Below are 14,070 nucleotides of genomic sequence, written 5' to 3'. Positions count from 1 at the left end.
GACAAGGTCAAAAAAGCTAATTTTGGCCCTTTCAGGGGCCGTAACTCTGGAACCCATTAAGGGATCTGGTCGGTTCATAATAGGAACCAAGATCGTATGGTGATACAAGTTTTGTGCAAGTTTGATTTAAATCAAATCATAAATGAACCTGCTATTGTGCAGACAAGGTCAAAAAAGTTAATTTTGGCCCTTTCAGGGGCCATAACTCTAGAACCCATTATGGGATCCGGTCGGTTCAAGAAAGGAACCGAGATCTTACGGTGACACAAGTTTTCTGTAAGTTTAATTAAATTCAAATCATAAATGAAGCTGCTATTGTGCAGACAAGGTCCAAATAGCTAATTCTGGCCCTTTCAGGGGCCATAACTCTGGAACCCATAAAGGAATCTGGCCAGTTCAAGAAAGGAACCAAGGTCTTATGGTGATACAAGTTGTGTGCAAGTTTGATTAAAATCAAATCATAAATGAAGCTATTATTGTGCAGACAAGGTCAGAAAAGCTAATTTTGGCCCTTTCAGGGGCCATAACTTTGGAACCCATGATGGAATCTGGCCAGTTCAATAAAGGAACCAAGATCTTACGGTGATACAAGTTGTGTGCAAGTTTAGTAAAAATCAAATCATAAATGAAGCTACTATTGTGCAGACAAGGTCAAAATAGCTAATTTTGGCCCTTCAGTGGCCATAACTCTGGAACCCATTATGGGATCTTGCCAGTTCAAGAAAGGAACCAAGATCTTATGGTGATACAAGTTGTGTGCAAGTTTGGTTAAAATAAAATCATAAATGAAACACTATCGTGCAGACAAGAATTGTTGATGCACAAAAATAGCAAATTCTGGCCCTTTAAGGGCAATACTCTAGAACCATGATGGGATCTGGCAGTTTTCAAAAGGAACTGAGATATCATGCCAATACAAGTTTTGTACAAGTTTGATCAAATGGCTTGCAAAATGTGGTCTCTATCTTGTTCACAGGAAATTGTGGACGGACGGACGGACGACGGACGAAGAGTGATCATAAAAGCTCACCCTGTCACTATGTGACAGGTGAGCTTAAAATGGTACTAGTAGCTTCCTCGCTTGGCGCTCAGCATCATGAGGATAGCGCTAGGACTGGTCAGCCCGGTGTCAGTATAATGTGACTGGGTGGGGTATCATGCCATGTGTCAACGGCGTGATATTCCAGTGAGGCAGCACTATAAAGTTGGGCATTGTGCTCACTGCTACGAGTAGACACCGTCGTTTATATGACTGAAAAATTGTTGAAAAAGACGTTAAACCCGAACACACACATTGATTACTGTTGTCTATACTATAACAACTTCAACGTCGGAGTGTGAACACCAAAAACATGTAACGGCTTTATTTCAATCCCACGATGTCAAACGAGGTTTAAAAAAGATAACATTAGCAATTCTAAGATTATAACAGCATACCATTTCATTGTTTCTCTTTTCATTTATAAGAGCCTGACCAATTTCCTCATAGAACCTCACACTATCTGTAGGCCAGACGGAGAACCCTAACTTGAGCATCAGCTTTCCTAAACATGGCACAGCAGCTACAAAATACACAAACACACAGTGTCCAAACTTCAAACTAATTGGAAAAAACATCAAAAAAACCTTTTAATTGAAGCATTTTAAGGTTACGAAGTAATTACGATTACTTAAAGGAATCGGAAAAAGTTGCCTCCCTTTAAAAATGAATGCCATTTGTACTTAAAATAATCAGAAAAAGTTGTCTCCCTTTGAAAGTGAATACCATTTGTAAAGAAATAAAGATAAACAATTGCTGAAAACTGTGTTTCAACCTTGTTATGCGAAATTTAACCACTCGCACGCTATTGCAAATGCATCAAAACGAACATGTGTAATTTTTTCTATGAAAATGGTGAGTTTTTAAAGGCGTTTAACTGTCCGGAAGTGGAGCCCCTTTAGGCAGTCCTTTTCCGGAATTCAATGTTTATATCAGTATACTGACACTTGTTTCGTAAAGTAATATACATGTTTTACATGCTGTTTCAATTTTCATGTCAAACAACTATTTCTTTCTTTGATTTGGTGTTGTTTGAGCTTTGTTTCTCAAGGCCTAATTCTCAACCTTAAGTGACATGCTACGCTGAAAAATTTATCGGATTTGTGAGCAGAAAACTGCGGGAATAAAAAAAGTTAATACCGTTGATTTTTTAAATAATATACACAAAAAGACTGCATATCCAACTGAGCAAAAGCAATCCGAATCTATTTTGCAAAACATGTCTATCACAGTAAATGTTCAAACAATGGATAATTTATTAAGGGTGTAATTTCATAAACATTTACTGCATACCTATTAAACTCACGTTAAACTTAAATAACAAGAATGCAATGCTATTAAACGCACTTTAAACTTAAATAACAAGAATGCAATGACAAGGGGACTATGGTGGCCTTTTAATGATCACCTTAGTTATCACACCTCAAAAAGGTCACAGTTTTGTTTGAGAGTCAAACAAGAAACAATTTTACAAACCATTCAGACAATAACATTTTTAAAGCATGCCACATAACCATAAAGGGAAATATAGGAATCAACCGTACGTGCCTTTTTCGACCAATCAAAATAATATTGACAATATTGGCAGTGTCATCTAAGTATTATATAGGAATCTTCCTAAGGTGCCTTTTTTTTACCAATCAAAATAATATTAACAATATCGGCAGTGTCATTTGAGTGTTCTCCCTTAGGTTCCTTTTTTGACCAATCAAAATAATATTAACAATATCGGCAGTTTCATTTGAGTGTTCTCCCTTAGGTTCCTTTTTTGACCAATCAAAATAATATGAACAATATCGGCAGTTTCATCTGTATGTCATCAAGGAAATATCAAATTAGTATTTTTCTCTTGAAAATTGCACTAAAGTCAATAATTTTGTCATATTTATGTTCTGAATATCTATTTGAGCATATGTACGTAAAATGATTTGCATTTCACTACCTGTATTATGCTTTTTAAGATATTTTTCTCTGGCTAAAATGACAAAATTATGCAATTTCACATTTAGTCAAATCAATATATATTCAATCATGTAAAAGAATTAATTACAACCAATTGTTAAGCAGACCGTAAAGAACACAGTCTTAGAGAATTTGTTTTGAAATTTTACCTAGTTACTGAATAATACACAAAAATCCAAACACCATCAATTTATCCAATTTGTAAATCTGTTAACACATAATATACAGTTACATAATAACAGGTGATATTATAGGTTGACTGTACAATGACCGTAAAGAACACAGTCTTAGAGAATTTATTTTGAAATTTTAACTGGTTACTGAATAATACACAAAAATCCAAACACCATCAATTTATCCAATTTGTAAACCTGTTAACACATAATATACAGTTACATAATAACAGGGGATATTATAGGTTTACTGTACAATGAAAAACTATCTTATCTTCCAAAATAAATCAATAGAGTTAGTGTAGTGTAGTGTGTACTGGTTTACCTAGCTAGCTGTGGTCAGTAATGCATGTACAAACAACTTTTTAAATTAAATTTACATGGAGTTGTATTTTTGTGTCAAATGCAACAACCAGGAACAATTTTGACAAACATTCCATAAGATTTTGCAGTATACATATCGTACTTCAAAAAGAACTAAATTTTGTCTTTTGTAAATATGTGTTTTAATGGAGTTTGAATGCCCGTAAGATTTCAATATTTTAGGGTAAGCTTTTGGTCAGACGAGACTCAAACATTTCCCAAGCGGCGTATGTACTATAAATCATCATGTACTTCTATGTGTTGATGATAACTTGACCAACTGTTAAGACTTTAGTGCAATTTCCAAGAGAAAAATACTCGGCCTGAAAATATGAACTGCTATTGAATTCCTTAAACAGGAAACAAGTCTGGTAAAGAGCTGTTATCCAAGAAACATTTAGCCAATTATTTCGAAAACATGTCTACTGATCTAGAAGGGAAGATTTCCATAGAGCCATGTCGGGCCCAGTATCTAATTAAGATGTAGGGAAGACAGATATATCTTGTTTTATTATGGTGATTGTTTGCGAGTTAAGGGGCAGCATACTAAAATACCGTTATCTATATGCTACCTTCAAACAATAATAAATATTACATAACTGATGAACAGATAATAAGTTTGAAACTGTCTGGTAATTGCAATTCAAGTATTAATATCTAATTTAATGTAATCTTCATTTTTGAATTATTGAGAGAAAAACAAGAAAGAAATGAGTTATGTTATTATGTTAAAGGGAGGTACTAAAATCAAATGAAAGGTACTAATGATTTTTGTAAAAAGCACTCCAGTAAAAGCAATATTGAAATCCCTAACAGATGAATAGCAACGTCATGGACTAGGGACTAAATATGAAACAGGCCCTGTTTGCGTCAAACAGCGACACAGTGTTACTTCCCCTTAACGGTACGGTAGACTATTACCAGATATTGCCAAAAAAAATTTATTTGCTTGTAAAAAATGTACACAAAATAAGAACTAATGCAGTAATACTAAAATTACTTCTTTTTCTGGTGTTGTGACGCGCACCTGCTAAAATTGCAAACACAGTATTTTGAGTACAGTCAGGGATTATGACGAACCGCATACTGCAAAATATAAATACACTGAATACTTTCATTATGTCTTTAAAGGTTGTGACATAAATATCATTTTGCCTGCATTTGATTAACCAGACATTGCAAAGCGTGTCGCCATTTTAAGAACACATGGGTTTACCATCGTCTCGTGATTTGCTTGGAGGCAGGGATGATTGTTTGACAATATTCCTGCACAGAAGTTGTGTTGCATGTGACCTCAAAGTTTGACCTCGAGGTTAAAGTCTTTGTCTTACTTGCGACACATTGTTTTACCTCTCATGAACAGACTCAATCAAACCGAGTTTGTCATAATTTTGTTTGGTTGTGTTTTATGCTTCCAAACGATCTTCCTACAATGTTTGTACCACGTTATTTGAATATCCATCTGTGCATGCTTAAGTAATTGACCTTAGAAGAAAACTGACCAAAGTAATTTACCACTGCGACCTTGACCTTTGAGACAGTGGCTTGGATCTAACGCAAGACGCGTTGTATCATTATGGGAAACATTTGTGATACTGAAATCCGTTGATGAATGGCATAGGTATGCATTGGAAACAAAACAGACCCCGTAAAACTGTCTTGGTTTTACATGCGACATATTGTTTTGTTATGGTTACAGTTTGTGCCAAGTTTCTTGAATATCCATCGCTGCACAGCAAAGTCATTGACTGGACAAGAAAAAGTACACAAAATCTCCAAGTATAACCTTAACCTTTGAGATTTGGATATTGGTCATAAGTTTCACACCTCGTCTCATTAAGGGAGAAAATTTGTGTCAAGTAATACTGAAACCCCTTGAAAAATGGCCGAGTACTGGGTCAAAAAAGAAATAGACCCTGTTTAATTTTGTTCTCCAAGAGTGACATTAACCCTGAGCTAGGCGTCTGAAATTGTGTGCCAGTCTATAGCACATCTATAAGATGTCTGTTTTGTGGTATTGTAGACGATAATATATTCAACCCAGCTATTGTGTTACGTTTAATTTGCTTTGCGATTTTGTTAATTTCTGATTGTAAATAATAGCTGCAGTTTATCATCATCTTATCTATAATTTTTCATCATAATCTTGTCATATCTTTATCATATTTTAACTTTAGACTAGTAAGTAATTAATTTGAGAAATAATGGAAGTAATAAGTGACGTATTGTATTCACGTGACGTATGAACTTAGTATCACGTATATTTTGTATAAGTAGCACGTATTATTTATGGGAGCCTATGGAGGTACAGAGGTATGGTTTACCCAAAGGAGCAGTTTTATGCCTTTATTTGTATTTGCTATGGTGCTTACCATATGTTATATATTTTAGCTTTTTCCACCAGACGACCTTTTACCTGGTGATGTCACGACCCGGAAGTCCTATATCCGTGGTTTGCTTTACTTTACTCGCCTGGATGTGGATTTCCCAGCGCAGAGATTTTTCGTCCCATGGTTGTGCCTTAACCGCCAAGCCGCTGACTTTTGTAGTCAACTGAGACAGCTCAGGGATACAAACACCGGACAAGGGGAGCCAGAATGGAGTCAACGTCTTCGCAATTTAGTGGGACATTATCTTACAAAAGATTAGTGCAACTTTAAGTTTTAGGATTTTGAAACATCTATTATACGTCACAATGACAATCTACTGTAATTAATAGAACTGAACATCTTTTAGAAATCGGATTTTGAGCTCAGTTTTTTTTCTTTCTTTTCTTCTGTTTAGTTTTTTTTTCATTCATTGTAAATAATTATTTTTCTGTAAAAAAAATTGTAAATATTGTAATGAGTGTTAAATCGTTCCTGTAGTTTCTGTCTGTCCCCGGTTCGACCATCCTGTCACAATTACATAACTGATGAACAGATGATAAATTTGAAACCGTCTGGTAATTGCAATTCATATATTAATATCTAATTTAATGATCTTCATTTTTAGATTATTGAGAAAAAGAGAATTTGTTTTTATGTTAAAGGGATGTATTAAAATCAAATGAAAGGTACTGTTGTAAAAAAGCACGCTGATGAAAGCAATATTGAAATCCCTAGATTAAATGCAACGTTATGGAATAGGGACAAAATATGCAATAAGTTCTGTTTGCGTCAAACACCGGCACAGTGTTACTTCCCCTTAACTGTGCAGCAGACTATTACCGGATATTGCCAAATATTATTTACTTTGCTTGCAAAACGAGCAGAAAACAAGAACTGTCACTAATGGTGACAAATGCCCCCGCAGCACCTTGGCTCCTTGACCTTTGACCTGGTGATCCCAAAGTCAGTAGGGGTGGTGTACTCAATAAGTACTATCAGCATGTGAAGTTTGAAGGTCCTCGGTGAAGTGGTTCGCATGTAAAGTGCCTTCATGCATAAAGTTAACGTTGGCCCCTGTAACCCTGGCCTTTGACCTGGTGACCCCAAAGTGAGTAGGGTTGGTCTACTCAAAAAGTACTATCAGCATGTAAAGTTTGAAGGTCCTGGGTGAAGTGGTTCGCGAGTAAAGTGCCTTCATGCAAAAAGTTAATGTTGGCCCCTGTGACCTTGACCTTTGACCTAGTGACCCCAAAGTCAGTAGGGTTGGTGTACTCAATAAATACTATCAGCATGTGAAGTTTGAAGGTTCTGGGTCAGTGGTTCGCGAGTAAAGTGCCTTCATGCAAAAAGTTAACGTTGGCCCCTGTGACCTTGACCTTTGACCTGGTGACCCCAATGTCAGTAGGAGTGGTGTACTCAATAAGTACTATCACCACGTAAAATTTGAAGGTCCTGGGTGCAGTGGTTCGCGAGTAAAGTGCCTTCATGCAAAAAGTTAACGTTGGCCCCTGTGACCTTGACCTTTGACCTGGTGATCCCAAAGTCAGTAGTGGTGGTGTACTTAATAAGTACTATCAGCATGTGAAGTTTGAAGGTCCTGGGTGCAGTGGTTCGCGAGTACAGTGCCTTCATGCAAAAAGTTAACGTTGGCCCCTGTGACCTTGACCTTTGACCTGGTGACCCCAAAGTCAGTAGAGGTGGTGTAATCAATAAGTACTATTAGCAAGTAAAGTTTGAAGGTCCTGGGTGAAGTGGTTCGCGAGTAAAGTGCCTTCATGCAAAAAGTTAACGTTGGCCCCTGTGACCTTGACCTTTGACCTGGTGACCCCAAAGTCAGTAGGGTTAGTGTACTTAATAAGTACTATCAGCATGTGAAGTTTGAAGGTCCTGGGTGCAGTGGTTCGTGAGTAAAGTGCCTTCATGCAAAAAGTTAACGTTGTGACTAACGAACTAACTAACTAACGAACGAACGGACGGACAGTTGAAAACTAATATGCCTCCCTTCGGGGGCATAAAAAACTAATACAGTTATACTAAAATTACTTTTGTTGTGGTGTTGTGATGAGCACCTGCTGAAATTGTAAACACAGTATTTTGTGTACAATCCGAGAATATGACAAACCGCATACTACAAAATAGAAATATTCTGAATACTTTCATTATGTCCTTAAAGGTTGAAACATAAATATCATCGTGCCTGCATTTGATTAACCAGACGTTGCCAAGCGTGTCGCAATTTTAAGATGACATGGTTTTGCCATCGTCGCGTGATTCGATTTAAGGCAGGGATGATTGAAAATATTTCTGAGCAGAATGTGTTTGCCTGTGGCCTCAAAGTATGACCTCGACTTTTGAGCTTAAGATCTTTGTCATACATGTACCTCTCATGAACAGACTCAATCAAACCGACTCTGTCATAATTGTGTTTGATTGCGTTTTATGCTTTCAAGTGTTTGTACCAAGTCATTTGAATATCCATCCATGCAAGGCTACGTAATTGACCGAAGAAGAAAAAGTTACCAAAATAATTTACATATCACTGCGACGTTGATCTTTGAAACAGAGGCTAGGATCGTACGCAAGACGCGTTGTATCATTATGGGAAACTTAAGTAATACTGAAATCCATTGATAAATGACATAGGTATGCATTGGAAACAAAACATACCCTGTAAAACCGTCTAGGTCTTACATGCGACATATTGTTTCGTTATGGTTACAGTTTGTGCCAAGTTTCTTGAATATCCATCACTGCACAGCAAAGTCATTGGCTAGACAAGAAAAATGACACAATATCTCCAAGTATAACCTTAACCTTTGAGATTAGGATATTGGTCTTAATTTTGACACCTCGTCTCATTAAGGGAGAACATTTGTGTCAAGTAATACTGAAACCCCTTGAAAAATGGCTGAGTATTGGGTAAAAATAGATCCTGTTAAATTTTGTTCTCAAAGAGTGACATTAACCCTGAGCTGGACATCTGGGGCTTGCACTTGACATGCCGTTTTATCATGGGGAACATTTGTGCATACAGAATTCAAAATCCCTTGATGGATTACAAAATTATGAACTGGAAACAAAGTTATTTTGAAAAAAGATGGGACCAACAAGAGGGCCATGGTTACCCTAGATTACTCAGTTTAAAAGCTAAAACAGGTAACAACTGATGAAGAAAAAAATCTTCCAAAGCACTTTGAAAACTGTTTCGCAGATTCAATGAATAAACTAAGTTTACCAATAACAATGAAAAGCATCTTTGTCCACGTTTTTAACTTGAAGATTTTGTCAAGATTCTTCACAAATGGATCATCTGGTTGTTTTTGTGAGTCAATGTCAATACCAAAGGCTGTGGAGGCGATAGTATCCATTGTAAAGCGAATGAAGTATCTGAAAGAGGAAACAATATCTATTATGAAGTAAATGAAGAATATGAAACATGCAAAAGAATTCATTGTTAAGTAAATAAAGGATCTGAAACAGAAGTATACGTTTTAAAGTGATTTGGGAATCTAAAACAGGTAAAAGGATCCTGTGTTTTGTGACTAATGAATCTAAATTACAGGCAAATATTCATTATAAAGTGATTGATGAATCTGAAACAGGGAAAATAATCCACATTTACTTGTGAATCTGAAAATGGTAATAACATCTATTGGAATGTGAGTGATACATTTGAAACATACAACAGCATTCATTGTGAGGTGAATAAAGAATCTGAAAGGGGCAAAGACATCCACTGTGAGATGAACATTCAATCTGAATCTGACACCAGTATCCCTAATGAAGTGAATGAAAAACTGAAAGAGGTAATAGCATCAGTTATGAGAAAAATGATGAATACGAAAAAACAAAAACATCCATAGTAAAGTAAATTAAGAATCTGAAAGAGGCAACAGCATCCACTGTGAGGTGATTTTAAAATCTGAAACAGGCAACAGGATGCATTGTGAGGTGACTGAAAAATCTAAAAGAGCCAACAGCATCCACTGTGAGGAGATGAAAAATTTGAAAGAGGCAACATCATCTACTCTTAGGTGAATGAAAATGAAAGCAGCATTAGCATTATGAGTGAATGAAAATCTGGAAGAAGCAGCAGAATTCACTGTGAAATGATTTAAAGAATCTTAAACAGGCAGAATTATTCATTGTGGGACAATTAAAGAATCTGAATGACGCAACAGCATCCATTTTGAGGCGACTGGTCATATCGAAATAAAAATTAGAATGTTTTCTTGTTTTTATTACGCAAAATAAGTTTTAAATCACTTTATCGTAGCTTGAAAGGATAAATCTGAAACTTGATCAACGATAAGTAATGTTTACTGCTAAAATCAAAGTTGACCAAATTAAAGATAAATGGCACATTTCCTCTTAAGTGATATTATTATTATTATACCACATTTATATAGTGATGCTATGTTACAACGCAGAATACAAACCACAGGACGGTCCAAACAAGTGACATAACTAAAAAACAAGTGATTGAAGTAATGCCATGCAACTCAATTTGACTAGTTATTTCAATCGGACATTCGAACTATCAGACACTCATGCAAAACTGATGTCACAAAAGCAAGAACATTCCTACGACGAAGTTGAGGTAAACAAACTGCGTGCCAAACCCAGGAGACAAGGTGAATCACGGCAACCAACAAACCAGCTGAGACCACAGCGCCAGCAAAACAACCAGCGTAGACCACAGCAACAACCAAGACAACTAAACAATAGCACCGCGAACTTCTTAAAAACAAATAATTCTGCTGGATATAGCAGTAAGGAGACATTCACACTCTCTGGGAAGAATGAAGCCACACTCAGAATTTTAATTCAACACAAAAATGTCGATATTTTGATTGATAGTGGGTCTTCTGTAAATATCATAGATCAAAATTTGTTTGACAAGTTGAAAATAAAACAAACACCCTTGTTGTCCTCTTGTGCAAGAATATTTCCTTACAGTAGCACAAAACACATACCACTCATTGGCAAAACAAATCTTAATGTAGAGATAAATAATGCCATTCATAGTGTAGAATTTCATGTTCTCAAGGGCACGGGTAAACCGCTGTTAGGCCAAGCCTCTGCTTGTAGATCCGGTTTGTTGCATATAGGTCCCTTACCAGAGCAGAAGGTTAACTCTCTAGGATCTTTTAAGTCCGAATCGGAGTACGAGGATAGATTCCAAGGGTTAGGACGATTAAAGAATTTCAAATTAAATTTGCATATTGACGAAACAGTTCAGCCGGTAGCTCAAGCTGTTCGGAGAGTACCTTTTAAGATGAAAAAAAAAACAAATTGAAAATAAGATTGATGAGTTAGAGAGGTTAGACATTATCGAGCGGGTTGAGGGCCCGACTCCTTGGGTGTCTAGTTTGGTCCCATTCCCAAAAAAGACAATGACATAAAGTTATGTGTTGACATGAGAAATGCAAACAATGCCATTATAAGGGAAAGGTTTCCCATGCCAAACGTGGAAGATGTGCTGATGCAAATGAAGGGATCAGTTCTATTTTCAAAACTTGACCTGAAACAGTCATTTCATCAAATAGAATTAGATGAAAAGTCAAGATACGTAACGACATTTGTCTGCCATAAAGGTCTTTACCGTTACAAAGTGCTTAATTTCGGTATATCAATGGCCGCTGAAACCCATCAGAGAATTATTCAACAATTATTATAGGACATCCCGAACTGCAAAAATATTGCTGATGACATCATTATTTTTGCAGACTCGGTTGACAAACAATAAAACTCTTTCAGCAGTTTTGCAAAGGTTGCGCGACAAGAATCTGACATTGAATAAAGAAAAATGTGAATTCAGTAAGTCCGAACTGAAATTCATGGACCATATTCTGTCTAAAGACGGCATCAAGATTGATGACGCAAAAGTCAGGGCTATCAGAGATGCTGAACCGCCCACAAATGTCACCGAGGTCACATTTTGTTCCAAATTTGTCCCAGATTATGCTACCTTGTCTAACGTAAACTCACAAGAAAGAAACAACCTTTGGTCTGGGGGGTTGACAAACAAAAGAGTTTTGACAAACTCAAACAATGTCTTATTAGTGCAAAGCTTATGTCCTATTATAACCCTGAAGCGGAAACAAGACTTGTAGTTGATGGATCCCCTGCTGGTGTTGACGGGGTCCTTGAGCGGAAACAAAGGGATGGTACTTTCAAACCCGTAGCCTACGCAAGTCGAGTGCTGTCCGAAGTAGAACGCCGGTATTCTCAATCCGAGCGTGAAACATTAGCGGTCACTTACACGATTCTCAGGTTTCATGTATATTTGTTGGGAATCAACTTAACAGTACTTTCAGATTGTAAAGTTCTTGAAAGAATTTTCACCAGAAATCACGAATCGTACTCTTTCCAGGTCGAATATTTGCCAGGTTACCTTAACAGGACGGATACTTTGAGTCGAAAACCAATCACAGAAACAGATGATGCAATCTGCACCCAGACAGAAAACTATGTACACTTTGTTGTAAATAGTTGTGTCCATATAGCTGTGACCTTAGATGAACTTCGGCAAATTTCTGAAAATGATCCTGTCTTAAAACAAGTTCGCACATGTTTGCTGAAAAATAATCGGGTGTAATCTGACAACCAATCAAAACCTTATTTTCAGGTGAGACAGGATTTATCAGTTAAAGGTTCTCTTATCTTGTAGGGAAATAAACAGTCACGTGTGTTGCAATCAGCTCATTCTTCACACATGGGGATTCACAAAACCAAAAGGCTAATCAGAGAAAAAGTTTGGTTTCCAACTCTAGACAAACAGGTTGAAGAAATGATAAGGTCATGTCATGCTTGTCAACTGGTATCACCTTCATCCCAAGAGCCTCCAGTTATTATGACATAATTACCAACTGGCCCTTTCAAAGATCAATGGAATTCACAGGCCCATATGATCAAGAGTCATTATTAGTCGTGATTGACTATTACACCAGGTACCCTCTTGTAGCAATTATGAAATCTACTACAAGCAGGTCAATAATCAATCAGTTAAGTAAATGGTTTTCTATGTTTGGTCATCCAAATTCCATCCGGACAGATAACGCACCAGCTTGTGCAGTGATGAGTTCAAATCTTTCCTCCATGAACATGGAATCAAGCATTGTAGGTCCACACCCTATTTTCCAAGGTCAAATGGGTTGGTAGAAAATTTCAACAAGTCATTAAAGAAGTGTATTCATACGGCCATTTCAGAAAACAGATATGGAGGGATGCATTAAACACATTCTTGTTGCATTTTAGGGCAACTTCACGTTGCACAACAAATTTCTCACCAGCATTTTTGATGTTCAACAGAGAAATCAAAACCAAAATTCCACAGCTGGAAAAAGCTCATGTTAACAAGAAATTGATAAGGTGAGATAGGCTTCAAAAAGACAGAATTCAAAATTGGGCAAACATTTATAAGTCCAAGGGTTACAAAAAATTCAAAGTAGGGGAGAAAAACAACAAATTGTCACCACTTTGGGGGAAAGCAGTCTACAAGGTTGTAAAACAAACCAGTACAGATGTAAAGTTAATTAGTGAGAGTGGAGTCATTTACCATAGAAATGTGAGTCAAGTGAAAAGTTACATTGATAAACATACGTTTCAGGGTGGTACAAATTACATTTGTGACTGGACGGAAATTAAATAGATTAGAAGTTGGAGTGTATATAATTAAATCAATTATGTTATCATTTCATATATTTTGTGTTGTGAGAAACAATTTAAATCAAGGGAGGATGTAGTGTATAGCAATGACAGTTACAGACACACCCAAGAGGCGGAGTCATTTATAACCATTTTTATACTCTCTGTTATATATATGTATTTGTATCATGTAGGTAGTTAGTTTTACGTATGTTTCTCCAAGAATAAAGTCAAATCATAACCGAGTGGTTTTCTCTTATAATCCTCAGATAAATATGTTACACTCTGTATAATAGAAATATTGACCTACCCATGATTTTCTAAGTCCAAAAGGGGCCATAATTCTTGCAAAAAGCAATGCAGAGTTACGGTACTTGCTGTGCAGTGTCAGCTTTTAATGGCGAATAACTGCTCCAAGTTTTAAAGCAATAGCTTTAACCGTAAAGGAGAAAAGTTAATCTAAACGCAAAACTTAACCAAGAAATCTGATATTTTCTAAGTCCAAAAGGGGGCA

General features: G+C 36.6%; 1 protein-coding gene across 1 annotated transcript in view; it reads right to left on the bottom strand.

The window, feature by feature from the left end:
* LOC123564413 (cytochrome P450 3A25-like) overlaps positions 1 to 14,070 on the bottom strand; it is a 45,615-nt gene that overhangs the window by 17,770 nt on the left and 13,775 nt on the right. Inside the window, exons 7-8 of the mRNA XM_053537053.1 lie at positions 9,142 to 9,293; positions 1,438 to 1,562 (exon numbers count right to left, since the gene is read on the bottom strand). Coding sequence (XP_053393028.1) covers positions 1,438 to 1,562; positions 9,142 to 9,293 — 277 coding nt within the window. The remainder of the gene's footprint in view (positions 1 to 1,437; positions 1,563 to 9,141; positions 9,294 to 14,070) is intronic.

This window comes from Mercenaria mercenaria, chromosome 2 (assembly GCF_021730395.1).
Source record: "Mercenaria mercenaria strain notata chromosome 2, MADL_Memer_1, whole genome shotgun sequence".
In the NCBI taxonomy this organism is placed as follows: Eukaryota; Metazoa; Mollusca; class Bivalvia; order Venerida; family Veneridae; genus Mercenaria; species Mercenaria mercenaria.
The sequence above is the reverse complement of the archived record's forward strand: the minus strand, read 5'-3'. Positions and strand labels throughout refer to the sequence as shown.